The 26,817-nt window shown below is 46.2% G+C and overlaps 2 protein-coding genes and 1 non-coding gene across 3 annotated transcripts; 2 read left to right on the plus strand and 1 right to left on the minus strand.

Moving 5' to 3' along the window:
• Positions 1-984, minus strand: LOC129210835 (olfactory receptor 10A7-like). Its single transcript, XM_054837136.1, has one exon. The coding sequence runs from the start codon at positions 982-984 to the stop codon at positions 1-3; it is 984 nt and encodes a 327-aa protein (XP_054693111.1).
• A 16,414-nt stretch (positions 985-17,398) lies between these two features.
• LOC129210633 (olfactory receptor 12D1-like) lies at positions 17,399-18,340 on the plus strand. Its single transcript, XM_054836612.1, has one exon. It carries the CDS (start codon positions 17,399-17,401, stop codon positions 18,338-18,340), a length of 942 nt encoding a protein of 313 aa, XP_054692587.1.
• A 4,246-nt stretch (positions 18,341-22,586) lies between these two features.
• On the plus strand, positions 22,587-22,658 carry TRNAM-CAU (transfer RNA methionine (anticodon CAU)). Its single transcript has one exon. It is a non-coding gene; the product is annotated as a tRNA-Met (tRNA).
• Positions 22,659-26,817: the final 4,159 nt, after the last annotated feature.

The raw sequence follows: 26,817 nt of genomic DNA on the forward strand, positions 1-26,817 counted from the left end.
TCATCTGGATAGAGAAATTATGGCCATCTGCTTCCTAAGTAACCACTTGTCAATGCATCTCCTCAGGCTTTGCTTGACTTCCTGATTCCTCAAGCTGTAGATGATGGGGTTGAGCATGGGGGTGACAACTGTGTAAGACAGGCAAACCATCTTCTTCATGTTGGATGAGAGGCTTGACTTGGGTCGCAGGTGAATGATGCCAGTTGTGCTGTAGAAAAGAGTCACTACCACCAGGTGAGCTGCACAGGTGGAAAAGGCTCGCCTCTGGCCCACAGCCGAGGGTATCTGAAGAACAGCATGGATAATGTGAAGGTAAGAGATGGCTATCAGGGAAAAGGGAATCATCACTATTATGACAATAGCAATAAAAATCAGTAGTTCAAACAAGGCTGTGTCTGCACACACCAGCTTCAACACAGGAGAAACGTCACAAAAGAAGTGATCGACTGTGTTGCTCCCACAGAAGGGCAGGGTAAATAACCATGCGGTGAAGCCCAGAGCCACAGGGACACCGGACAGCCAAGACCCAACAGCCATCTTGAAGCAGCGATCCCTGTTCATCATGGTGGCATAATGCAACGGGTGGCATATTGCCACTTGCCGGTCATAGGCCATTGCACCTAAGAGGAAACACTCACAGGTGACAAAAAGAATGACGCAGCCGAGCTGTGAGGCACAAGCTGTGAAGGAAATAATTTTTCTCTCCACCAGCAGAATCACCAGCATCCTGGGGACAATGGTCAGGCTGTAGCAGATCTCTGTCAAGGCAAGATTCTTTAGGAAGTAGTACATAGGCACGTGTAGGACAGGGTCAATGGTTGTGACCACAACAATTAGAGAGTTCCCTAGCAAGATGGCCAGGAACATGACGGAAATCAGTGTGAAAAATAGGAGCTGCATCTTGCCTTGGAAGGCAAACCCCAGAAGAAAGAAGTGAGTAGCGACGGTTTGGTTTCCTGGCTTCATTTCCTCAACAGCTCCCATTCTAAAAGAGAAAAACACCACACTACAAAAGCATTAGCAGCTCAGGACAGATGTGTGCTCTCAGAAATAGCTACAGTTGCAAGTAAAATAGGGTTTAAAACGTGAGGTGAAACTTGGACTGGATATGACAGTGACCCCAGTGTAAAAAATCTCAGCTGGGGAACCTGACCAAGGTCATCTTTAACAGTCAGAGCATGGGACTTGCCTTCTCTACAGTAGCTGAACAGAAGATAGGCATCCAAATTTCAAATAACCCTCCTATGTAGATTTTATAAAAAAGAAATGGATACTTCCAAAGGGTGGGTCTTAACTGATCCTAAGAGTGGCATCTATGATGAGACAGAAGAATTTCACTTTGGATGGGCTGGATGTCTCGCAGGTACCTTCAGCATCTAAGTGCCTATGTGAGCCACTCATCCTAGAATCACTTCATATTGAATGATGAGAAATACAGCACGAGACAGAAGCACAACTTCCTTCCTCCTACAATGGATGTCCGAGAATGCCACGATTGGCGGTATCATTAATAATGAAGTGAGTATACAATGACCAGATTTTTGGATAGCTGGAATTTACTGAAATTCATGTAATTATCGGTGCTCTAAACTTGGTGATACGGAGATCCTGTGGCTTTCCACCTCCTGGTTTGACTCAGCAGAAGTGATCTGCCTACCTTGTTTTCATTGTTAACCCTGCAAAAGTGCAATCCAAACCTAAACAAGTGTAAATTAACAAAAGTGTTCCTGCACTTACCTTTGTTTCATCAAAGTCCATATTCTGAGTTTTCCTTTGAGATAAGCTCTGGGGAGTAAAAAGAAGATCAGCATACAAACAGCTGGCTCCATAAAAGCATCTACACCTTGCTGCCATTTTCTGGGAATTTATCATCTCATCAGATCTGCTAACAGAATTCTTTGTCTGGGAAACTTCCTGGACTGTTTCAGCCAAAGTACCCTTGGCTGACTTTTGAAAGGCACATAAAGAGAATAATAGAATCATACTTTTTTTTCTGTATTTGCACCATTGACTTTGAGATAATGTGGCTCACAAGATCCAGAGTTTAGTTTTACTCTAAGAGAACTAAGGATTAACATACTCTTTAGGAGTAATGTGCATAAGATGAGGATATGTGTGTGTGTGCGTGTGAAAGAGAGAGAGAGAGAGAGAGATAAAAACTCCAAACTAATAATGAGAAATGAATTGCTTAGACTCCCAGAAAGATATCTGTATGTCCAGTGGGATTTTGGCTTCCATCTGCAGATGAAGGAAGACTCTCGACACGTACACAGCAGTCAAACTGTATCACTAATAAAGATAAAACAGCTTAAGATTTTGGAGTCTTTGGGTTTTCAGGATTTCTGAAAAAAAAATGCCTTTTTCTTTTCCTCATCAATGATGAAAGAGAAAATGAGGAGATGAGAAACTCAAGACAATGCGATTCATTCGTTCAACATATTTATCAGCAAAACAGGCAGCTACCATTGCCAAAGTTTTCTGCAGATAATAGAAATAAGCAAGTATACTGTCAGTATAATTAATGCTTCTCCACCATAGATGTCTAAAATAAGACAAATCGCTGATGCCAGGGAGGTTCCTATTTCTCTTGGATGAGTGAGTGAGTAATTCAGATGTCAAAATCTGCATTGCCGGTGCCTAAAGGTAGGTGGGATAGGTTCCTCTTGTATATCACAAGAGCAGCTCCAGGCTGCAATTAGACAAATAAACCATGGAAACACACTAATGTTTTGGTTTTGCCTTAGGAACCAACTCAGAATGAGGCAAAGAAATTGAAATATTACCTTATCTTACTAAAACTGGTAGAGTTTTCTCTCTCTCTTCAGCAGGGGCAATAATTCCAAAGGCAGAAAGGAAGAGAAATTACGAATAGAGAGAAAAAAAGAAAAACAGAAATCCCTCTGCTTTCCCCTGTAAGAGGCAGCATCTCCTCTCGGATTCCAAAGGCTCCTACAATGAATGGGTGGAGGTATTTGAATTTTCATGTGCTCCCAGTAGGATCAGGTCTCCAGACAGCAACTTTGTGCTGTGGGGAAATCATACATTAAACGATCTTCTCTTATCCACGGTCTACATAAATATGCAGTGTGTTTTAGGACATACTAGCAGTCTAAGTATAGTATAAGCAAAGTTTCCTTCCGCGTCTTCAGAGTTGTACGAGTTACTGGTACAACTGTGAATGGTAATAATAGGATATTCTCTTAATTCTTTTTCTTATCTAGTCCACTAGCATTAGGGAAAAAAATGGAATAGGACATATGTGGGTTTCCCAGTAGCTGAAGAGACTTTCAGGGGATCATAAAAAATTCTTGAGTAAGAATGGTGTTATGAATACAGAGATACCAATTTATTGCATAGCCTTAAATATGGCAAGCGATAGTACGATAACAGCTATTTTGTTACTGCTTTTGCCCGCTTTATCCTCAAAATGAAAGATCCTTATCTTTGGGTAGGTGCCTGCTGGTCATCTGAAGCACTCTCCATGATGGTGCAGTAACTCAGTGTAAGACACGGGTGAAAAATCAGGTGATGTGAACTCAGGACAAGTCAAACAAGTGGAACAAGAAAGAAGTTGTTGTACCGGAGCATCACAGCTGGGAAACGTCAGAGAGGAGCCATTAATATTCTCTTGTTGCGAAAGGTTTCAGACTTGAGCCCCGTCTCCGTGACTGTACACCGTGTATGTCAGGATCTCATCCTGCTTCTGGTCTGCCATGAGTTGTGTGGCTTTCTCATTTGTGTGAATTCTCTCATTCTCTCATCCGTGTGAATGCAAATGTCTTTAGCCACGTGTGGTGGCTGCCTGGCTCTCGACCAGCCGCTCTCTCACTCCCCCTCCTCAGTAGGACAGGACAGGGGGAGAAAATACGATGAAAAAGCTTGTGGGTCAGAGAGATGACTTACCAATTACCATCATGGGCAAAAACGGACTGGCCTGGGGGGAATTAATTGAATTTATTGCCAATTAAAATAGATTGGATGGTGAGAAAGCAAGACAAAATTAAAACACCTTCCCTCCCACCCCTCGCTTTCTTCCCAGGCTCAACTTCACTCTTCATTCACAAATCTTCTACCTCCTCCCTCTCTGAGCCCTGGGGTGTTGGAGTCAGTTCACAACAGTTTGCTTCTGGTGTTCCTTCCTCTTCATGCGTTTCCCCTGCTCCAGCGTGGGTCCTCTCTGGGGGATGCAGTCCTTCATGATAAACCTTCTCGAGTGTGGGCTTTCCCCATGCCACAGTTCTTGTGGGGAACAGTCCACTTTGGGGACATAGGTCAGGCAGAGGACTCCCTGATGGGTCTGGGTCTGCTGCCATGCCACTGGACATAGATGTGTTCAGCTTGTCCAGCCCTCACTTGTGACACTGCTGGGCCTGGCAAGGCTTGCTTCCACCCTAATAAATACAGAAGCTATGTTACTTTAAGAATAAGCACAACCCTGAAATGTTTTTTTCCCTGCCCTCGGTTTGCATTTCTTTAAGTACAACTGGTTGTTATACGTTTTGCTTGTCAAAAAAACCAAAACACCAACCCCAAAACAATCTCCAGTTTCCTTTCATACTGAGATTTTAGTTTCTTTTGCAACAGCTGTGAACAGTTGCACCATCATCCTCCCCTGAGCCTCAAGGGTTCCTTGCCTCTGCTTGCCTCTTCAGAGCATTCCTCCAGCGTGTGGTGCGTGTGCATGCATGCGTGTGTGTGGGTGGGAGTTGTTTGATCATAGATTTATTCCCTAAAGCACCTGGCTGGCAGTTTGCATGACAAAAGTTAAGGAGATAGTTAAGAATTATTATTTTTCAAATACTCATCCTCTGCCTGAGCATGCAGAGATGCAGTTATGATACCCCCTGGCCAGGGGTATCAAATACAGCAAGAAGGGCTTCTGTAAATACATAGGTGAAAACGGCAGACTAGGGAAAATGTGGGCCCATTGCTGAATGAGTTGGGGGACCTGGTGACACTAGACATGGAGAAGGCTGATGTACTGAATGCTGCCTTAGCCTTGGTCTTTACTGGCAAGACCAAGCATCAGGAATCTCAGGCTCTAGAGATCAGGGGGAGAGTCTGGAGCAAGGATGGTGTATCTTTGCTGAAAGAAGATCAGGTCAGGGAATACCAGACATACACAAGGCTATGAATCCTGATGGGATGCTCCCATGAGTGCTGAGGCATCTGTCTGACGTCATTGTGAGGCCACTCTCAATAATCTTTGAATGATAGTGGTGATTGGGAGAGATGCCTGAGGACTGAAGGAAAGCAAATGTCACTCCTATCTTTGAAAAGGGCAAGAAGGAGGACCCAGACAGCTATGTGCTGGTCAGACTCACTTTGGTCCCTGGGGTCGTGATGGAGCAACCAGCCCTGTGAACCATTACCAAGTACATGAAGAACATGAATGTGATCATCAGGAGTAGTTCAGCATAGCTTCACCAAGGGGAAATCATCCTTCACCAACCTAATAAACTTCTGTGATGAAAGGACTGGTTTGGTAGATGAAGGAAGAGCAGTTATGTATGTCCTTCTTTGCCCTTGCTGCAAAAAAAGGTGAATGGTGACCTGGGCTGTGTTAGGAGAGGTGTTGCCAGAAGGTTGAGGGATATGATCCTTCCCCTCTACTGAGCACTGGTGAGGCTGCATCTGGAGACCTGTGTCTGGTTCTGGGCTCTTCAGTACAAGACAGACATGGACATACTGGAGAGAGTCCAGCAAACAGCCACCAAGATGGTGAAGGGACTGGAGCACCTCACATATGAGGAAGGGCTGGGAGAGCTGCGACTGTTCAGACTCGAGAAGAGAAGGCTCAGGGGGAATCTTATCAATGTGTATCAATACCTGATGGGGGAGTAAAGAAGATGGATCCAGGCTCTTTCCAGTGGTGCCCAGTACCAGGACCAGAGGCTATGGGCACAAAGTGAGACACAGGAGGTTCTCTCTGAACATCAGGAAATGCTTTTTTACTGTGAGGGTGACGAGCACTGGCGCAGGTTGCCCAGGGAAGTCTCCTTAGAGTTATTTAAAACCCATCTGGACACAGTCCTGAGCAACTGGCTCCAGGTGGCCCTGCTTGAGCAAGGGAGTGTTGGACCAGATGACCTCCAGAGGTCCCTTCCAACCTCAACCATTCTGTGATTTTGTGATTCTGTAATATTGTCTACCTTCATTTCAGAATGGCTTTTGATGCTGTCTTCCATAGGATCCTCACAGAGAAGCTGATGAAGTATGGGCTGGAGGTGGATTGTATGGGCAGACAGTGAGGTGGATTGAAAACTGGCTGAATGGTCAGGTGCAGAGGGTGGTGATCCATGGGACAAAGTCTAGTTGGAGGTCAATAACTAGCAGTGTACCACAGGCATAAGTTCCAAGTGCAATCCTGTTCAATATCTTAATTATTTGTATGATGGGGGCTTGGTAGATTTGCTAACACAAAACTAGTAGGAGTGGCTGATACACCAGAGAGTCATGATGCCATCCAGAGGGACCTGAACAGACTAGAGAAATGGGCCAACTGGAACCTCATGAAGTTCAATAAGTGGAAGTGCAAAGTCCTGCATCTGGGGAGAAACAACCCCATCTACCCCCCATATATATATATGCATATATATATATGTGTGTGTGAAATATATGCACACTTCTTAGTTTTTGATCCTTTTTCTGGTACTATGCCCACCTTTGCACTGCTCCACTGAGTCCTCAGGTCAGTGGTTTCAGTCCGGTGTTGTTGGTGAGGGTGTTACAGCAGGTCATCGGCATCTGGAATCCTTCTCCTAGAGGAGTGACATTGATATTATTATTTTCTTCCTCCCTGTAGGATTCACCTGGAGTAATTTTTGTACTTTTGCTAACATGCTTTTAAGCTTTGCTCTTTCTTCACTCATCTGCAACTCTATGTTAAGCCCAGATTTTCTGTTTGTACTCTGTTTTATGAATCTCAGATAATTGTTCTTTGTTCTCTTTGTCACTCTCGAAACAAGTTTTGTCCAGCTCTAGGTTTGCATTTCTTTATCTGACCAATTGTGAGTAGTTTATTGCTGTCAGGTCTCACTTGTCAAGCCCATACCTCATCTCTTATCATCCCATACCTATATTCCTCTACCCTTTCATGGGTCTATCTACTCTCTGGCTCTCATATCCTTGGTCTACCTGTAGCTGTCCCTTAGGCTCTTGGTCCCTTCAGTTGCTGTCTCCTTGATGATCCTCAGCCTCTCACTAGCCCACTTATAAGTCATCTATCTTCCCTCCCTTCATTTTCTCATGCTTTTCCTCCCTGATCCACCTTGATCATTCCCTTTACTGCACCCGTGGCCCTTTCCCTATACAACCCTGCACAAACCCCAAAGTTTCTTGTTCGTTCTCCAAATTTCTCCCCATGTGCACGCACCCCTAGTAAGTTTTATACCCCTTTATGCAATAGTTCTCTTTAGTTTGTATCGCATTTGAGAGATAGTTTCACATGTTGAATCACCTTTGATAGTCTTTGGGTGGCTGAGTCAGATGAATCAGGTTGGTTGTATTCCCCATCTTGTCATTGTTCCTCTCATCACTGTCTAAGTGAGTAACTGTTAGCCAGACATCCTAACACAAAACATCAGACTGACCCAGAAATACATGGAGGACTGAAGCTGAGGATCCACTTTTATTACCAGCACAATAAGTGCATTCCCAGTCAGTGTCATTTGATAAATTTAAAAAACCACCAGAAATGGTGAAATCTGGAAGTTGGGATCACTAGAAAGTCCCAATAGAAGAAGCTCAGTCACTACATTTTGATTTTGCATTAACATTTTGTCAGAAGCCAGGAGACAGAAAAAGGAAAAAAAACCCCAAACAGTAAATTTGTGAAATCCAAAGATAAAGCTTTAGGAAAACTGGGAGGTGTACCACAGTCAAATACCAGGCAAGGAACTTCCTGTAGGATGAGGAGTGTAGAGATGCCACTGTACAAGTCACTGGTCAGAAGTTGCTGGGATGGCTCTGTGTAGTCTCTGGTCATGCATGCTCGAGAAGATGTAGGCCCAGCGTAGGACTGCTGATTAAATAGTGATCTCAGTCTAGCAAATCTCTGCGCTCAGTCTCTTGTCTACCAGCCTGATGTGAAGGAAATTTTAAAATGTTCAGTTTCATCTCCCCTAACGTGACAAATGTTAGAATGGTCTCCCCAGCTCCACATATACTTGATATAGTCATTTACACAATTTTTACTTATCATTCCTAGATAATGCAAAAGGGGCAAACAGAATCACTGGTAGATTGAAAAATAACACATGAGTGTAACACAAGGAGGACTTACGATACGTCAGCTCCCACATGTTGCTCCTTCTCTGTGAATGACGACTGTGTGGCCGTTTATGCTGCTGAAGGTCTATGAATATCTTAACTCAGCCCAGGCAGTTTGTTCCTCTTCTTTGTCCCAGTTGTGCATCAGGCTACCCTTACTGACACCAATGTGCTTGCTCATGATTTACGTCTTTTTATTTATTATTTTTATAGAACCGTTTGTGATTGCCCCTAAACAGATATTGTCAGGTTTCCAGAGAAAGATACTTCTAACGGTCTATGTGCAGATGATTAGGGGTTTTTTTTTGACTGGTGAATAAAAAAAGCTCCAGTAAAGAGTAGTGGGAAGTCCTGATCCAGCTGGGACAGATTTAAACAACCAGTACAATAAAAACAAAATAGTGGAGAAAGGATATTTGGTAAAATCAAAACATTTTTTTGACTCAGCATTAATGCTTTAATTTAATTTTTATATTTTTAGCATTATTAGAATATTTTCTGTGTTTTTTTTCCCTTTAAGGAAAGTAATTTTCAAAATAATAAAACATGACCTTTCAAGAAGCAGAGGTAGGTTCATTTTGAAAATGAATCGTAGAATCATAGAATATCTCCAGTTGGAATGGAACAATAAGGATCATGAAGTCCAACTCCCTGCTCCTCCAGGACTATCTTAAACTAAGCCATATGACTAAGAGCATCGTCCAGATGCTCCTTGAACTCTGACAGGCTTGGTGCTGTGACCACTTACCTGGGGACCCTGTTTCAGTGACTGACCACCCTCTCAGTGAAGAACCTCTTCCCAGTGTCCAGTCTGAACTTCCCCTGATGCAGCTTCATTCCATTTCCTTGTGTCCTATCGCTGGTCACCAGAGAGAGGAGATCAGCTCCTCTGCCTCTACTGCCCCCCTTGAGGAAGGTGTAGACTGCTATGAGGTTATCCTTCAGCCTTCTCTTCTCCAGGCTGAACAAACCAAGTGACCTCAGCTGCTCCTGCTAAGTCTTGCCCTTGACGCCTTTCATCATATTGGTTGCCCTCCTCTGGACACACTCTAACAGTTTGATGTCCTTTTATTGAAGCACCCAAACCTGAACACAGCACTTGAGGTGGGGCCACATCAGTGCAGTGTAAGGTAGGACAATCATCTCCCTTGACCGGCTAGCAATGCTCTGCTCGATGCACACCATGACATGGTTGGCCCCTTTGGCTGTCACGGCACACTGTTGACTCACGTTCAACTTGCCATCAACCCAACCCCCAGATCTCTTTCCATGGCGCTGCTCTCCAGTCTCTCTTCCCCCAGTTTGCAGGTAGAACCAGGATTACCTCATCCGAGGTGGAGAATCCTGAACTTGCTCTTGTTAAATTTCATGTGGTTGGTGATTGCCCAGCTCTCTAGTCTACCCAGATCTCTCTGTAGGCCTCTGTACCCTCAAGGGAGTCCACAGGTACTCCTAGTTTAGGATCAATGAATGATCTAAATATTTATCTGGGGAAAAAAGCTAGGATAAAATACTTAGTTTTTCTAACATCATTTAGGGAGAAGGAGACAAGCAAATAGTTGCCTAATTTGCTCACATTTTGCTAATTTATTTATGGTAATATATTTATCTCCCTCTTTACAACTCCATACTTTCTTGGTGATTTTGCTGCTCATAAAATAAAAAAATAGCTCAGCCCCTCCTCCAAGAAGGAGGCATTCAGACAGAAATAGATAATGCAAACTATCTAATTTATTATTAAACAACCACATCACATCTGACTTTGAAAATCTAGAATGCAGAAATCCAATTCTTACCTGGTAAGGATTAATTTGTAACTAGTGGAGAGAAATAGATATTTTCTTGGCATTTATCTCATGGATGAGATAAATCATTCCTCTGGAATTCCTATTTCTCTCTGTAATGACTACAAATGATCAACAATTAATTAAAATATAAATGGCTACTTGTTAAGCATTTTAATCTGAACACATGAATACTTCCAAAGGTGGAATGATTTTATTAGTTCAGTAAGAAACAGATAATAATAGTTAAAGGGTAACCATGCCAAAAATTAAAACTCACTTGTCAGTTGCTGGTCACTTCTAGTACAAGGCTGTTGTCCCTTCCTACAGGCTCCAAACAGCATCAGCTTCTTAGGTTAGCTGTGAAGGGCCAGCGGGTTACTGAAGCTTCAGACAAGAAAATTGCCTGAGAGAAAAGCAATGGGGTGGACTCCTTGCAACACTCGCTCTGCTGATCCTCTTTAAAGAGGTGAAGTCCCTCCCCTTGACGAACTGTTCAGGCTGTCCTAGGTAGTTCCTGGCCTTGGGGTATAGAGTTTGAAGCTGTTGCTGCTGAGATTATTCTCTTTTTGATATAGCAACACATTTTCACTACTGTAATTCACAAAGTAATGAAAAAGTTTCAGCTTTATATTGCAGCACAGGTAAGGTCTGAGGTGAAGCTATTCACTTTAGCTGGTTTTGTAAGAAGGCTTTGTCTGCAGAAGGCTTCATCTGCAGCTGAAAGAGAGATGTACTTTCATGGGCAATTTCATCTAAAGCATCTCAGACATTCATATTAGGCTGAAGTGTGCCACTCCAGACAGGTATGAAAGAGATTGGTGCCTATTGGTGAAGGGAACTTGGCTATGGTGTTACGTTAGTCCTAAATACATCATCCTAAAGGTAGGAATATAAACCTGACTCTGCCTTTAGAGTCACTGGGGAGAATATACTTCCAGGCTGTACTAAGGGTTTTGCCTCTGAGACAAGAAAGAGGTCACTACAGCATTTCGATCTTAGGAAGGTAGGTCAGGTTGATAGGCAACTTAACTCCACCACAGAGAACAGAGTTTTGCAAACAATGATGTGTTTTGCCTTTAGTTTCTTTATGGATATACGGCAGAAGAACATATCCCAAATTAACTCAATGTGGGAGGATATATTTACTCATTAAATATCAATGGCCAGGCTTAAAAAGATTAAAAAGAAGATTAAAAGGAAAGAGGCACTCTACTACAAATCCAAAAGTACAATTATACAGTTCCTGGTGTACCGGGTATACGTGGCGAGGTTTTGGTAGTGGGGAACTGCAGCTCATGCAAAGCCCACGCTTGAGAAGGTTTTTTGTGGCGGACTGCAGCCCCCAGAGAGGACCCACGCTGGAGCAGGGGAAACGCATGAGGAGGAAGGAGCAGCAGAGGCAAACTGTTATGAACTGCCTCCGACCCCCCATTCCTCATCCCCCCACTCAGCTTGCAATAAACTCAGCCATTTGGCATTTTGCAATGCACCCACTCCCTCATACAAACAGTTTTCCACTTGTACTTCTGCGTTAAGTAAATCCCTTGTGCTTCTACAAACATATAGAACATGTTGTTGGTTGAAACATACACTGGCAAAGCTCCTGTTTCTGTGGTGGTGTGCTGGGGTGAAGGTTGAAGTCATCACATCCCACACCCCCTGACACTTTGGGTCTCATTTGGACAGTGTGACTTTCTCCCCCGAACACACAGAGTAGTCATGGGCCATCAGACAGAGCTAGCACAGGCAGTGTAGGCATAGCCTGTATGGGGACAAACTCAAACGCCTTTGTAAGGATATGTGGAAGGACAGTGCCTGCCCCGCTAGGGGTGGGTATCTGGTCCAGGACCTTTTTCAGTGCGACAAGGGATGCTAAGAAAGGGAGGAGGCAATGAACAAGAACTTAAGAGGGACACAAATGGACTGGTCACATGTAAAAGAAGTTCATTCAGTGCACTTGTCTGGCTGAGCGCTGTGCCTCATCTCTGCAAGCTGGCCCATCATCTTCTATCTTCTTACGAAACCTCTTCTCAGCTACCGATGGGACCTGTGAGTCTGTGAGTGGAAATTGGTACCAGCTACTGGAGTCCGAGTGGGGTGTGGATGCCCTGCAGCCTGTGGTGTCGGCTACTGCAGCGAGAGGGGTCACAGAAGGAGAAGAACCAAAACTGTCGTACTGTTAGAGTGGTATGTAGGGCAGCCAAATGCCTGTATTGCACCCACATGTTGTGTGGGCATCAGTTTTGCTTCAGAAAGGATACCAGGAGCCCTTGGGTGATTCCTAACTCCCCTGATGCAAACAAGAAAGGAAGTGCAGAGAAGGTGGAAACAGGGACAGGCAAACCAGAAGGCATACAGACAATGCAGAGATGGACTTAGGAAAGCCAACGCTCAGCTGGAGATGGAACTAGAAGGTATTGGAGAGGCAAGAAGATGAGTTTCTAGATTGACCGCAAAAGGAAGGCTAAGCAAAATGTAAGTCCACTGGTCAATGGGTAGCAGACCACACGACACAGGACACTGAGCAGTCTGGGGTATGCACTGCCTCTTTTCCTTACACTTCGCTGACGAGGTCTGCCTTCAGGGTCCCCGGTTCCTTAAGCCTATTCGCAGATGTCGTGGTTTAACCCCAGCCAGCAGCTCAGCCCCATGCAGCCGCTCGCTCACTCCCCCGCCACAGGGTGGGGGAGAGAATCCAAAGCGAGAAAGTGAGGAAACTCGTGGGTTGAGATAAAGACCGTTTAATAAGTAAAGCAAAAGCTGCACACGCAAGCAAAGCAAGACACGGAATTCATTCCCCACTTCCCATGGGCAGGCAGGTGTTCAGCCATCCCCAGGACAGCAGGGCTCCGTCACGCGTAACGGTGACTTGGCAAGAAAAAACGCCATGACTCCAAACGTCCCTCCCCTTCCTTCCTCTTCCCCCAGCCCCCATGCTATGCTGAGCATGACATCACATGGTATGGAATATCCCTTTGGTCAGTTGGGGTCAGCTGTCCCGGCTGTGTCCCCTCCCAACTTCTCGTGCCCCCCCAACCAAGAAAAGGCCTTGACTCTGTGCGAGCGCTGCTCAGCAGTAACAAAAACATCTCTGTGTTACCAACAGTGTGTTTTCCGCGCAAATCCAAACCCTAGCCTCACACCAGGTCCTATGAAGAAAAGTAAGTGTCTCTCAGCTGAAACCAGGACAGCAGAGGATGTGGGAGTGAAGCAGCATGAGCAGGATCAGAAGACACAGTTAGAGCACTTAGGTCACTTGTCCATTGAGAAGTTCACGAGACTGGATGGGAAGCAGCCAAGGGTGGCCTTGAAGGAACTGCTTGATGCCACTGCAAGTTCTCCCTCTTCTGTCTTTGAAAGGCCATGGTGACCGCAGGAGGTCCTGATGCCTGGAAGAAGGCAAACGGCACACCCCTCTTCAAGAAGGGCAAGAAGGAGGAGCTGAGGAACTACAGTGTCACCTCAGTACCTGGAAAGGTGATGGAATAAATCCTTCTGGTAGCCGATCTGAGGTACGTGAAGGACAAGAAGGTGGTTGGGAACAGCCAGCATGAATACAACAAGGCCGGATCAATCCGACTGACTTCTGTGATGAGAGAACTGTCTGGACAGACATGGGAGGGCAGTGGACGTTGTGTACCTTAATGTGAGCAAGGCCTTCAGTACGGTCTCCTACAGACTCCTGAGATCTAAATTTGGAAGACAGGCACTGGGCAAGCGGATAATGATGTCAATGGTCCGGACTGCCAGGCTGAACAAGAAGTCAAAGGTGTGCCCTTGCTGCAAGCAAGTCCACATGCATCTTGGGCTTCATGGGCAAGAGCACAGGCAGCTGGTGGAGGGCAGCGATCCTTCCCCTCTCTTTGGCACTTCTGAGATCACTTCTGGAAGAATGTGCCCAAGGTTGGACGGCCCAGTACTGGAAAGGCTTTGCCTAGTGGAGCAAGTCCAGTGGAGGAACACAGGAACACCAGGGTGCTTAGTGGTCTGACACACCTGGAGGGCAAGGAGGGGCTGGGAGACCGGGTTTGTTCATCCTGGTCCCTTGCTAGGGGAAGGAGATTGTACCGCTGTCTGCAACTACTTCCTGTGGGGGTGGATTCTTTTAGAGAAAATGAGGGCAAATATTTTGGTGATAAGATGCGAGGTGATGGGCGCAAGTGGAAACCCTGGAAATTTGCATTAGATACAAGGGAATACGTACTCACCTTGCAGGGAGTCAGGCTTGGAACAGGCTGCCCAGCAAGTTTGCCTAAATATCCTTCAAAGTGTTGAAGACTTCACTAGGCAAAAACTTTGAGCAGGGGAAGGACCAGAGACTGCAGGGGTTTCTTCCAGCCAACATGATTCTGTGTGCCTACAAAACTATGCTGACAATACTGGGTCTTCAAACCCAAGATCAGCCAGGAGCTGAGCTGCCAGGAGCTTTATTGAGGAAAAGTTAAAGCCACCTTCATGGAAAGAGGCGTCTTTGTGATTCAGAAGTTCCTGTGGGATTTCCACACCGACATCTGAACTACTTGAAGTAGAATTGACCGTGTTGCTTCTGTAAACAGTTGTGGAAATTTTTCCACAGCATTGAAAACGAAGCTTAAGATGCAGATTGGGGATGTTTTTGACTACAAAGAGGCCAGAAATTCTTCCATATATGTGGAATGCCAACAACAATAAAAAATCAGAAATCTTGGCACATCAGAATGGATGGAACTCATCCTTGGTTTCACAAATTCTACTATTTGAAAGAGATTTAGGAAACATTGCCCAAACCCTGCTCCAGTTCAACCGAGGTTGCACGACTCATGCCTCTATTGCCACTAGAAATGTCAGCCCGAAACTCTCTGCACTGACAGGTAGATCTTTGTGTTTGATTTATTAGTTCTTCCTTTGGGGATGGGGGGATTTGTGGTGTTTGGTTTTTTTTTTTTTATTCTTGTGAGCTAGTCTCTGTGGACCGCTTCACTGTTTGTCTTCTGTTTTGCGGGTGACTCGTCTATGCATTATGTTTAAGGAACACTTTGTTGCTCTGCAACTCACCATTGATTCACAAATCTCACCTCCGGAGACTGATCAAAGCAAAAGGAAATTTACTTCCCCCATCATGTTGTTGATGTTTTGCACGCTCTGGACCTGATCAAAAGACTTTTTTCCCCCTCTAACTAGGTCATCAGAGATTTCTGGTCCAGTTTGCAAAGCTTCCTCCTTGCATCCCACCTGCATAACAACAAGCCCCTGAGAACTTGTGGTTGTCATTGTCATCGCAGCTGCAGCATTAATCTCTCAGCTAGAAGAATGTCGAGTAGATACGGAAGGAAAACGGAGAACAGAAATCCTCAGTCTTTTAACTCCACAAAATAAATGGCTTTGCTTCTCATCTCACTATCAGAGGGCCTTACTACAAGGAGAAAAACGCTGATTGGCAGTGAGGTGAGGCTTCTGCAGCATTATCGTTTTTTCTGTGATATCGTAGTATTTTTATAGTTGGAAGAATAGGCAAGCTTCAGCATGCAAAGTCTTTTCTTTGCAGTTGTGTTTAAGCAAGAGTCTTAAAATACAAAAAAAAAAAAGAAGATTGGGACAACTATTTTGTCTTGAGAGGAGGTGTTAATCAGCTAATTGTAGAAAATATTAGTCAGCATCTGTGAAACAGAAGGGAAGTGGTAGAAAGAGAAGAACAAATGTTTCGAAGGCGTGGCGGAAAGGGATTAGATCTCCTGTGGTTGACTAAGAAAACCAGGCAGAATCAGAGGAGGTGGTGGGACACACCTTTACGGAGTGATGTCTTTCCGCAGATGGATTTCAGTGAGGAGGGCTTTGGTCCCTAACAGTGGCAAATAACGTGTACGAAACGGAGGCATTTGTATTTCACAGAGGATTGCACCTATACCTCTTCAAATTCTATAATACTCTCAGTTCTAATGCTTCCAACAGAGCTTGTTCAAAGCTCAGCCTGAAAGTATTTTCAGAGAAATAGGACCAGTTGTTTAGAGGGGATGCCTATGTGCGCAAATTGCCTGTAGGCTACGTGCTCATGTTCTTTTGTTATGAAATCAGATTAGAAGTTTTCTGTTCATTTACTTTTGCCATGCTGAATTAATAAGCTAAAGAAGCATGAGAAAGAGAGTGACTGGGCTGGAGATATATCATAATGACTTTCAAAAATCACCTCTTTCCAATAAAAGTATATAGTACAATGGGATGGACAAGAAAGACTATGAAATCTATCTGTGTGTGTTTTAAACTCTTTACAGGAAATATTTTGGAAGTGATTCTTTTTTCATTAGTTGTGTTCATCAACATTAATCATGACTGCATTAAATGTACAGCGAAAAGTACTCGTCTTGTGGAATTTGAAGTCTGTATTGTAAGCTAGAAATACCTGTGCCTACCTGCCCTAGTAAAATAATCACAGGAGTTTGTTCTTTCTTGTCTATGGTTGGGACATACCCATAGTGATAAACAAACTTATCTGAAACAGAAAAAAAGTGAAAGCAAGTGCATAGTCATTTGCATTCTAGAAGACTAGCAATACCGGCAGAGCTGACCATATTGTCTGCGTGGGGGAGTACGGTCGGCTTCCAGTGTGATGAGCCCGTTTGTCTGGAACTTGCACCAGCTACCTCGGCTCCTGCAAACTCCGTCTTGCTCCGTCACGGTGCTGTGGGAGGTGAGCTGCTGGCTTTTGTCCTACTCTGCTGCTGCTGCTCAACAAAAAGACATTCTTGAGGCAAAGTATGCAGTCCAACAGCAGATCACATCCAAAGCATCCTCCTCCTTTATTCTCAGCAACATACAAAAGACGGGCAGATGACTGTATGGTACCTCGGAGCACCTTCTGGTGGCTGCTGTTAAAAAATGGAAATTGTGCAATTTTTAAGATCAAAGAACTGTCTGGCAGAGATGGTAGTGATTAGAAATGTGAAAGTTGGAACTGGCTTAATGAAACATAGGCATAACAGTAGAAAGAAAGCATCAGGAGTGATTCACATGATGAGTTAGAAGCTTTATTGATGAGATCAAAGGCTGTAGCAGGAAGTGACAGATGAGCAGAACTGAAATATGAAAGTGGCTGGTTTGGTTTTAATGTTTTCCCCTCTGTCATAATTTTCTGGTTTCTTTGTTCTAGACAGAAAGTAGGAGTACACTACATTAAAGTTCTTTTTCTCCATGTTAATTACTTGAGTTTCTAAGCAGCTTTTATGTTTGAACACATGTGTAATGTTTTACTTCATTCTGCATTTATTTGTATGAGGATAGGACAGAAACAATGAGTTTTGTAATGCTGTTACTCCTCACAGCTGTGGAACCTTGACATTTTCCCTTTGCTTCTTATTGTTCTAGCAATGTGTAACCAGACAGAAGTCCATGAGTTCATCCTTTGGGGCCTCACTGAGGTCCAGGGGCTGCAGCACTTTTTCTTCGCCTCCTTTCTCTTGCTCTACTTGACCTGTCTTCTGGGAAATGGTGCCATTGTGGCCATGGTGATATCTGAGCCCCGGCTCCACACACCAATGTACTTCTTCCTGGGGAACCTCTCCTGCCTGGACATTTTCTACTCTACAGTCACTGTTCCCAAGATGTTGACTGGCTTTCTCTTTGGGCATCAGCCCATCTCCTTTGGTGGGTGCTTGGCGCAGCTCCACTTCTTCCACTTCCTGGGCAGTACTGAGGCTGTGCTCCTGGCCACCATGGCCTACGACCGCTACGTGGCCATTTGCAACCCTTTGCGCTACGCCCTTGTCATGAGCCCACGGACTTGTCTGCTGCTGGCTGTGGCCAGCTGGTCCACTGGCTTTGTACATGCCACGATGCACTCAGTCATGACCTCTCAACTGAGCTTCTGCGGCCACAACCACATTTGTCACTTCTTCTGTGACATCAAGCCACTGTTGAATTTGGCATGCAGTAGTACCAGCCTCAACATGACCCTCCTCAACGTTGTCACCACATCTATTGTTCTAGGCCCCTTCACTCTCATAGTGCTCTCCTACCTTTATATCATCTCCTTCGTCTTCCAGAAAGTCCGGTCCCAGGAAGGAAGATGGAAGCCCTTCTCCACCTGTGCTTCCCACCTCACCGTTGTGGCACTGTTTTACATACCAGTGCTCTTCAATTACACACCACCCTCCTCAGGAAGCTCCCCTAAAAGGGATGTGCCAGTGTCTCTCGTGTACAGTGCTGTCACCCCAGCTCTGAACCCCTTGATCTACACTCTTAGGAACCAGGAGGTGAGATCTACCCTGAAAAAAACGTTACAGAGAAAACTCTTTCCTGGAGGAAAGTGACTGAAACAAGGACAAGGCTCAGAAAACTCAGAAAACAGAGACTGAAAAACTACTGATTATCTCAAGTAGTTTAACACATTCAGAGGTTACGTGCATAGATCTAAATGAGGGGAGGTATTCAAGGACTTGATGCTTCTTCCATCATTTTTAGATGTCCTACGGTACCCCATCTGGTCTCCAGCTTCCAGCATGGAAGTCTGTGTGTCTCCTGCAGGACTTGAGGCATAGCTGACAGATACAGAGAATGGAGGGCAAGTGCCTGGCTACAGGTATGATTTCTGGAGTTGATACCTTGACCCAGCTGGTCATGCATTTGCAATCCACAGATTTTAGAAAGATTTCATTCTTTCCAGCCTGACAGTTCGGAGCCATGCAATAGTACTAAGCATCTGACAGTGAGGCATTTAAAACAATACTCGCTGCAGGAGCACGCATGTGATTTGGTCGCTTAAGAAAAGGCATCTGTAGGCATCCTGTGAGAGACTTGTGTGTGTCCTATACCTGATGCGCCAGAAAGACACAGGAATCCATTTGGCTCTGCTTCATATGTGCCGATCCTGTGGAACAGGCAAGCTATCAACAGAAGATGTGAACAGACTCCTGGATGTTGGCAACAGGCCCTGAAGAGAAGCAGGCTTGGATGTCCCCATGCCAGCCAGCACCTAAATTCCATCAGCATACAAACACCTACCTGTAGGCGCTTGCTGCCACTTCAGATGCTCAAAGGTATCCTGCATGGCCTTCCAGCTGCCGCTTCAAAATGACATGCAGGTCTCATTGGTCCTTGACCAAACCGACAGCCTTGTGCTAAAGGCTTGGGTATAGAGGATCTTTAATGGCACCAGTGCATATGTTCAGACAACTCCATGAAGCGCCTTCAGCTGAGTTCCACTCTCCTGCCCATCCTACTTATCCCTGACCGTGTTAAATGCTTTCCTCAAGGCTTATGAAGATGGTGTGGTGGGCTGGCCCTGGCTGGAGGCCAGGTGCCCACCAGAGCTGCTCTCTCACTCCCCCTCCTTAACTAGACAGGGGAGAAAAGGCATAACGAAACGCTTGTAGGTCGAGATAAGGACAGGGAGAGATCACTCACTAACTGTCGTCATGGGCAAAACAGACTGAACTTAGAGAGGGAATTCATCTAATTTATTACTAGGCAAAACAGAGTAGAGGAATGAGAAATAAAATCAAATCTTAAAACACTTTCCCCCACCCCTTCCACCTTCCCAGGCTCAACTTCACTCCCGGTTTCAACCTCCTCCCCCCCAGCGGCACAGGGGGACGGGGAATGGGGGTTGCGGTCAGTTCATCACACGTTGTTTCTGCTGCTTCTTCATGCTCAGGGGGAGGACTCCTCTCATCGTTCCCCTGCTCCAGCATGGAGTCCCTCTCATGGGAGACAGTCCTTCATGAACTTCTCCAATGTGAGTCTCTCCCACAGGCTACAGTCCTTCATGAACTGCTCCAGCATGGCTCTCTCCCATGGGGTGCAGACCTTCAGGAGCAGACTGCTCCAGCATGGGGTCCCCCACGGGGTCACAAGTCCTGCCAGCAAACCTGCCCTGACATGGGCTCCTCTCTCCACGGGTCCACAGGTCCTGCCAGGAGCTTGCTCCAGCATGGGCTTCCCACAGGCCACAGCCTCCTTTGGGTGCCTCCACCTGCTCCAGCGTGGGGTCCTCCACGGGCTGCAGGTGGAATCTCTACACCCCCTCATCCTTCCTCCATGGGCTGCAGGGGGACAGCCTGCTTCACCATGGTCTTCACCACAGGCTGCAGGGGGATCTCTGCTCTGGTGCCTGGAGCACCTCCTCCCCCTCCATCTGCACTGACCTTGGTGTCTGCAGAGTTTCTTACATCTTCTCACTCCTCTCTCCAGCTGAAAAAGCTCCCTCTAACTTGTTTTTTTCCCCTTCTTAAATATGTTTGACAGAGGCGCTGACTGGCTCGGCCTTGGCCAGCGGTGGGTCCATCTTGGAGCCGGCTGGTGTTGGCTCTATCGGACACAGGGGAAGCTTCTAGCAGCTTCTCACAGAAGCCACCCCTGTAGCCCCCCCGCTACCAAAACCTTGCCACGCAAACCCAATACAGATGGTGACGCCAGCTTCCAAAAAGGGCAAAGACCATCCATGTGCTTTCCTTGTGGACCAAACCAAGGAGATATCTCTGCTACCAACTTCATTGGTGTAGACTGACTTTTGCCCAATAGCTGATAGCTTGCACCTTGTGGAATAAACCGCCCATGGCCACATGGCATACTCTTTATGTTAGATCTCTTTTGGGTCTCATCCAGTGTGTAGCCATCTAGCACAACTCCCAAAATGTGGATGTTCTTGTTTAAATTTTTCAGTTGCAAAAGGGGGTCTGTGGCAGCTTAGAGAGGTGTGGCAATTTTCACTTTTTACTAATATTTTGCCCTGCATCTCTGTTCTGTGACCCTGGAGGTAACAGGAAGAAATGAAAAGGGTGTTTGAGAATTCTGCAGAAAAGAAATGAGGGAAATTCTGATTGAGTACATAAGAAACCAATGCCCTGTGGTAAGTATGGAATTGAAGAGTGCATCATGACACAGGTAAGACAGTCTATGCTGCCTCTGGCCATTGTACAAAAGGCACAATTGGGACCATACGGTGTTCTCATGGAATAGTTTCCACCTGGTGGAACTTTCTATCTTCTTTGTGCCAATGCCATGTCATGGGTATATATGTGCTAGAAACCTGTTTGGAAAAAGTGAGTTTCAACTATGTCTTCTAAACAATTAATCTGAGTCTGTACGACCAAACTGAGCCTGTGATTATAGCTGTGGTGCTGAGACTAAAAGAGGAGTTTCCAAACAGGCATAATCTGGAATGGAGGAACTTGGAATTACCAAAAAAACCCCACCCAAGCCCTTAAAAAACTTCCCCATGCCCAAACATTAGTCAATGACAAGAACTAATGAGAAAATGGTTGCATTAGAATAAACGGATATTAATGCAGCTGCTGTACCTCACACTGTCGATTTCAAATTTGATTAATTTTAAGAGATTCTGAGAGCTGTGGTCAAGTGTGTGTTAAGAGTAGCTGAATCCAAGGTACCAAAAGAGGTAGGGAATTCCTGTAGTTCTGGGTGGGGGAGCCGAATGACTGCTCCTTGCCCTGGTTTTCATGTCCTGCTAGAATCATGGAATCATTTAGATTGGAAAAGACCTTTAAGATCATCGAGTCCAACAGTTAACGTAACACTGATCTACTAGCGCCTACCTTAGGATGACATACACTGCATTATTTACAGTTGTTTTCACATGCTATGTAAGGCAAAATACAGGTGAAAACAAATATGATACATTATTTCACTACGTTTATTTACTTGTTGAGACAGTCATACTATAATAAAATAAATATATCTAGATGGTGATTTTTTTAAAATAACAGTGGTTTTGTCTTATTATTTTCCTTTTTTAAAATGACAGATGTCATTATGATCCTTGTGAGTTCATCAGGGCGAAATCAATTTTGCTGGACAATATTTCTGCCTACTGAAAAAAAGGAACCCTGAACATCATTGAAATAACTTCAATTAAAATCTCTCATGAGTTTACAGACCTGTATCTAAAAAGCTTATCAGACTTTAAGGTGCATATTTATACCTACTTTTGGATCCATTTAATACACTTTAAAAGGTGAATTTTCCCTCCGTTAAGTGTAGTGTACAATTCCTAGATGATCAGCTAAAATTTAGACAATGACACTTTTCAGATCAAATGAATTGCTACTAAAAAGGGTTCAGGAACAACAGTTGCATTAGCAGCTGCAGCCATTTTACTGTGATCAACTTGTACACAGAAAGTTAGGAGAGATTGGTGCAGCATCAGGACCCTGTACAGTCTAAAATTTCTGGAGGAATGTATTTGACACTAAAATCTCAATTAAAACAAATAACTGTTGCCATATGAAGCCTGTTTCAAATCACCAGCACATTGATATTGACATTGACATTGACCATTATTTATCTTGGCAGTTCACTGCTTTGCCCAAATATAAACGTAGTTTAAGCTTATTTTGGCGTGAGCCAGGTGTCCCCGGCAAGGCTCCAAAATCTTGTAGAAAGTTCGTCCTGAGGCATAAACCTGTTTAGGAAAAGGAAAAGCATGTGCAGGGCACAGGGCAGAGGAAGGGAAAGCATGGTGAGCACAAGCGCTGGAGCTGGCAGTGCCAGGCAGCGTCAGGCAGGGCTGTGGGAGGTCCCAGCTGAGGTGCTGGGGGGAGCAGAGTGGCGCAGCGGAAGCGTGCTGGGCCCATAACCCAGAGGTCGATGGATCGAAACCATCCTCTGCTAATTCCTCTTTTTTTTTCCGACTACTGACAACCACGGCCTCTCCCTTGCATATGACAGCATCTTATGCCATCAGCACTGCTGCGCTCCTGCTCTCTGCCCACCCATGGCCATGGCCCTCCTGCTCCCTCTGCCCCTTCTCTCTGCCACTGCCACCTTCTTTCTCCTTTGCTTTCTTAGCAGCCAGCACGCCCAACGTGCCCCTCAGCAAGGCAGACGGGTGGGTGTGGAGCAGCAGGCAGAGCACAGCCCACAGCTCCCCTCACCAGGCAGTGGGTGTCCTGGGCACACAGGTCTGTCTCCCTTCCCAGCAGGCAGCTCGATCCCCAACTTCCCAGCCACAAGCGGGGACCTCCAGGGCTCTGCAGGTGGGGAGGAGGACGAGGCTGGTGCTACTTTGGGAAACACCAATGCAATCGACTCAAACAGCTGGGGGATTTCTCTGGCCTCGTCTCTTTGCTGCTGGGCCCACTTGTAGGTGCAGCCAGGAGCAGGGCCAAGCAGGGATTCCCAATGGGCTCCGTATTGGCTAGATGTGGCTAGGTGGTGGTGGTGGAGGGGAGAGGGGGTGCTGCAGGGTGGCCTCTGTGAGAAGAGCTAAGGGGCTGCCCTGTGCCAGACACAGCTGGTCCCAGCTGCCTCCACAACACTGAGCCACCTTCTTGTGCTAGGTATTTGTCTTGATTCCACAGTGGATGCCACTGCATGGTGTATTATTTTATATCTCCAATCTTCTTGGTCCAAAGGAAGTGGACAGCCCACCAGAGGCAGATCTGGAAATGTGCAGATGTGACAGCATCAAAAATGGCCGTCAGGCAATCACGGAGCAATACGAGAACCCACGGGGAATGACGCTGTCAAAAGTTGCCTCTTCCCTGTCTTCAGGGGGTGGGGGCTTCTGTGCCTGACGTGCTTCTTGGCACACGGGTAGGGTTGTCTGGTCCTGACAGCCAACCACAGGTCTGCCTGAGAGCTGGTGGGTATGATAGGGTCAGGAAATGGCTGCCAGCCAATCACAGAGCAGCATGAAACCAGGGTGGTTGTCGCATGTGATAAAATGGCAGCTCTGGGCCCTGAAATGGCAGCTGAAGGAAAATCCCCTCCCAACCCGTGTAAGTTGCAGAAGGTACTTCCTGGTCAGATGTACTTCCAGGTAAAGGGGAAGGGCGGCTGTTCCTGCCAGCCAATCACAACAGACCACGTGACAGGGAGAGGGGCGTGACTTCAAGGGAAATAGCAGACCTGGCTGCCTGCTTTGGGGGGGTTCAGGCCGAGGGGCCTGTTTTGCAGGAAGCGGAGGGCAGGGCACCTGTCACTTCCTATTTGGGCAAAAGTTCTCCTCTACTAGGAGAGTTCTCCTCTACTAGTTCACCTCTACTGGGCGGATTTTAGTCCAGGAGCAGGTAGTGAGTAGAGTCCTGTGTCACGAAAATTCACAACTGACCTGTGCTGACCAAGGAGAGAAGCTGTGACACAAAGTATGGAATTACAAGATTAAATACGTATTTGTGTGCACAAGGTGTCCTGTCCCAGCCAAATTAGGGGCATTTTGAGTGCAGTTTAAGACAGAGTTCTTATATTCTTCAAATGTTCAGGTACGACACAACTTGACTAATCACTAAGAATGACATTACTCGCAAGTTGCAACAAGGCTAATGCCACCTGTCTTTGCGTGAAAAGAAGTGACAGGGGATGTGGAGCATCCCTGGAAGAGCTGCCCAAGAGATAGTGACCTCTCCAACAGTATCAGTATTCAAAAATCAATGGGACAAGGCCAAGATCCTGCTGAGGTACCTGGGAAGTTTGTTCTGTTCACAGCATGAGGTTGGGCCAGAGGACTTTCAGCGGTCCTTTCCAACCTTCATTATTCTGGGATGCACTGAGTCTCATGAGCCCTTCATCAGCCACCAAAAGGCAATGCCCTGGAAGGCAGCAGCAGCGCAAGACTGCATGGAAGTACCAGTTGTTTCAGGAATGGTCCTAAAATGTGTGGAAACAGCTTAGAGGAAAGTGGCACTTTGGGAGGAATGAGGCTATGAGCTCTGGTATCCCTGGCACGCCTGAGGTTGGGACACTGGGTACATTGAATTCCACAGCACAATGACTCATGTTTGCCTGGAGCTCAGGGTTTTTCCCAACTCTTGTACATCATGATGACACCCAGGTGCTCTGGGAGACTGGTCCGACGTCCCTTTGTAGTTTGAAATGCATGGAATGGGCCACCCCATTCCTGACCCAAGAAAAAGAGCTGTAAGCTTTTGGCTCCCTCCCCTCAAAAAAGCTTTTGGCTCCCTCCTCAAAAGCAGGCCATCCAGGCCTTTGGCCTCTGGGGTGAACTTGGTGAGCAAAACAGGTCCGTTTGGGTGTGGGTTTCTTTCAGGGAAGGACGTGGGCATCTCTTTGATCATCCTCCTATGTGTTGATTTGCTTTATTTCCAAAAGGTTCTGCAGTTCCCAAGCTGATCCCACACATGTGGTTGGAAGAAGCATGAGGCCTTGGTCAAGTCATCAAGAGACATGGCTATGAAGATCCCATGGGGAGGTCCCTTGAAAGAGACCTGCCTGACTCTCTGGTCTACTCTTCGTCATTATGAATCTGCCGTTGTTCCCTTGGCCCATGGGCAGAAAAAACAGGCTGTGGCAGAGCTTGACGAGTGTAAGCAAAGTTCTCGTGGCCCTCCCTCCTGCTGTCCTGGTTTTCAGCTGGAATAGGGTTAATTTTCACAGGAAGGTGGGAGGGGACACAGCCAGGAGAGGTGACCCAAACGAGCCAAACTGGTATTTCATACCATATGATGTCACGCTCAGTATATAAAGGGGGCTGGCTGGAGAGAAGGGGCCACTGCTCAGGGACGGGCTGGGCATCGGGCTTCTGAGTGGTGAGCAAATGGCATTGTGTATCACCCACTTTGTATGTTCTTTTTAAGAATTGTTGTTGTTATTTCCCTCTCCCTTTGCTGTCCCAGTAAACTGTCCTTATCCCAACCCATGAGTTTTACCTTTTCCCTCCAATTCTCCTCCCCATCCCACTGGGGTGGAGGAGCAGTGAGCGAGTGGCTGCTTGGTTCTTAGCTGCCAGCTGGGGCTAAACCAGAGCACCAGCCCACAAGGGACTTCTCTCCAGACCACAACGGTCCTTCCTTGCCGTTGAGCTTTTGCACATGTCTGGAGAGGTGAGTCTCCTATCTCCCCGTGTCCTGTGTGCCTACAACCACCCACAGGGAGACATGTCTCTCAGTGTTTGCCTGAGTCCCTAGACTGAAAACACTGAGAGCTGGCTTGAGGTGTCCTTCATGACATGTAGAACTAGGTGAGTTTTAAAAGTGGGACAAAAGAACCAAGCTCAGAATGAGAGAGAAAAGTGGTGGTTATTGATGTGCCCCATGACATGTGATCACATCTCTTGATGTGACCCCATGAAACTTTTATTCAACCCAATTAACAAGCAAGCCAAGATTAAAGGCATTGCTGAAAATCCCTTTACTGCACACGGTCCTTTCCCCAGGAGAGTGATCTGAGTTTGTCGCATGAGCAGGAAACCTTTGCACAACAGCCTCATCGCCTCCAGGAAGGGAGACGGGGACCGTGCAGCAGCAGGAGCATGGCCACGGCTTGCAGACGGGCTGGGTGTCCTCATGCCACCTGGCCGGAGGGACCTGTGCCCACTGCTCCCGGCTGCACGGCAGGCCTGGCCGTGCCTCCTCTGGCTCTGCTTTGCTCTGAGCTCCTGCAGAAAGGGCTCGTTCTCTTCTGCTTTGATGAACCTCCTGCTGATGGGGGGAGGGTGCCGGAGTTAGGGACTGCTCTTGGTGGGCTGGGATTGCCACCAGGGAGAGCAGGATGGGAAAAGGCCAGTGCTTTGTGTGGAGCTTCTCCTTGGGAAACGGGCCTCTGTCATACTTGATGTAGATATATGGAGAGACAGAGAGAGAGAGAGAGAGAGAGATAGTTAGGCACTATATCCCCACGTTGAGGGTGGAGTGCCGTGGTAAGTGGTAAGAGCTTCATTTTTAGGTGCTGTGGTTCTTCACACAGACATTCACCACCTTCAGTCTTAGCCTGGGCTGCAGTTCCACGTTGAGTTAGATGAAAAGCAGGTGACGTTCTCGGACACTAGATGTGCTGTGCCTGCCTTTTGGATTCCTGAGGACAGAATAAAGGT

Source organism: Grus americana, chromosome 10, assembly GCF_028858705.1.
Source record: "Grus americana isolate bGruAme1 chromosome 10, bGruAme1.mat, whole genome shotgun sequence".
Lineage (NCBI taxonomy): Eukaryota > Metazoa > Chordata > Aves > Gruiformes > Gruidae > Grus > Grus americana.

Excerpts from the sequence above, each read along its gene's own strand:
- LOC129210835 (XM_054837136.1), bottom strand. The coding sequence starts at position 984 with ATGGGAGCTGTTGAGGAAATGAAGCCAGGAAACCAAACCGTCGCTACT.
- LOC129210633 (XM_054836612.1), top strand. The coding sequence starts at position 17,399 with ATGTGTAACCAGACAGAAGTCCATGAGTTCATCCTTTGGGGCCTCACT.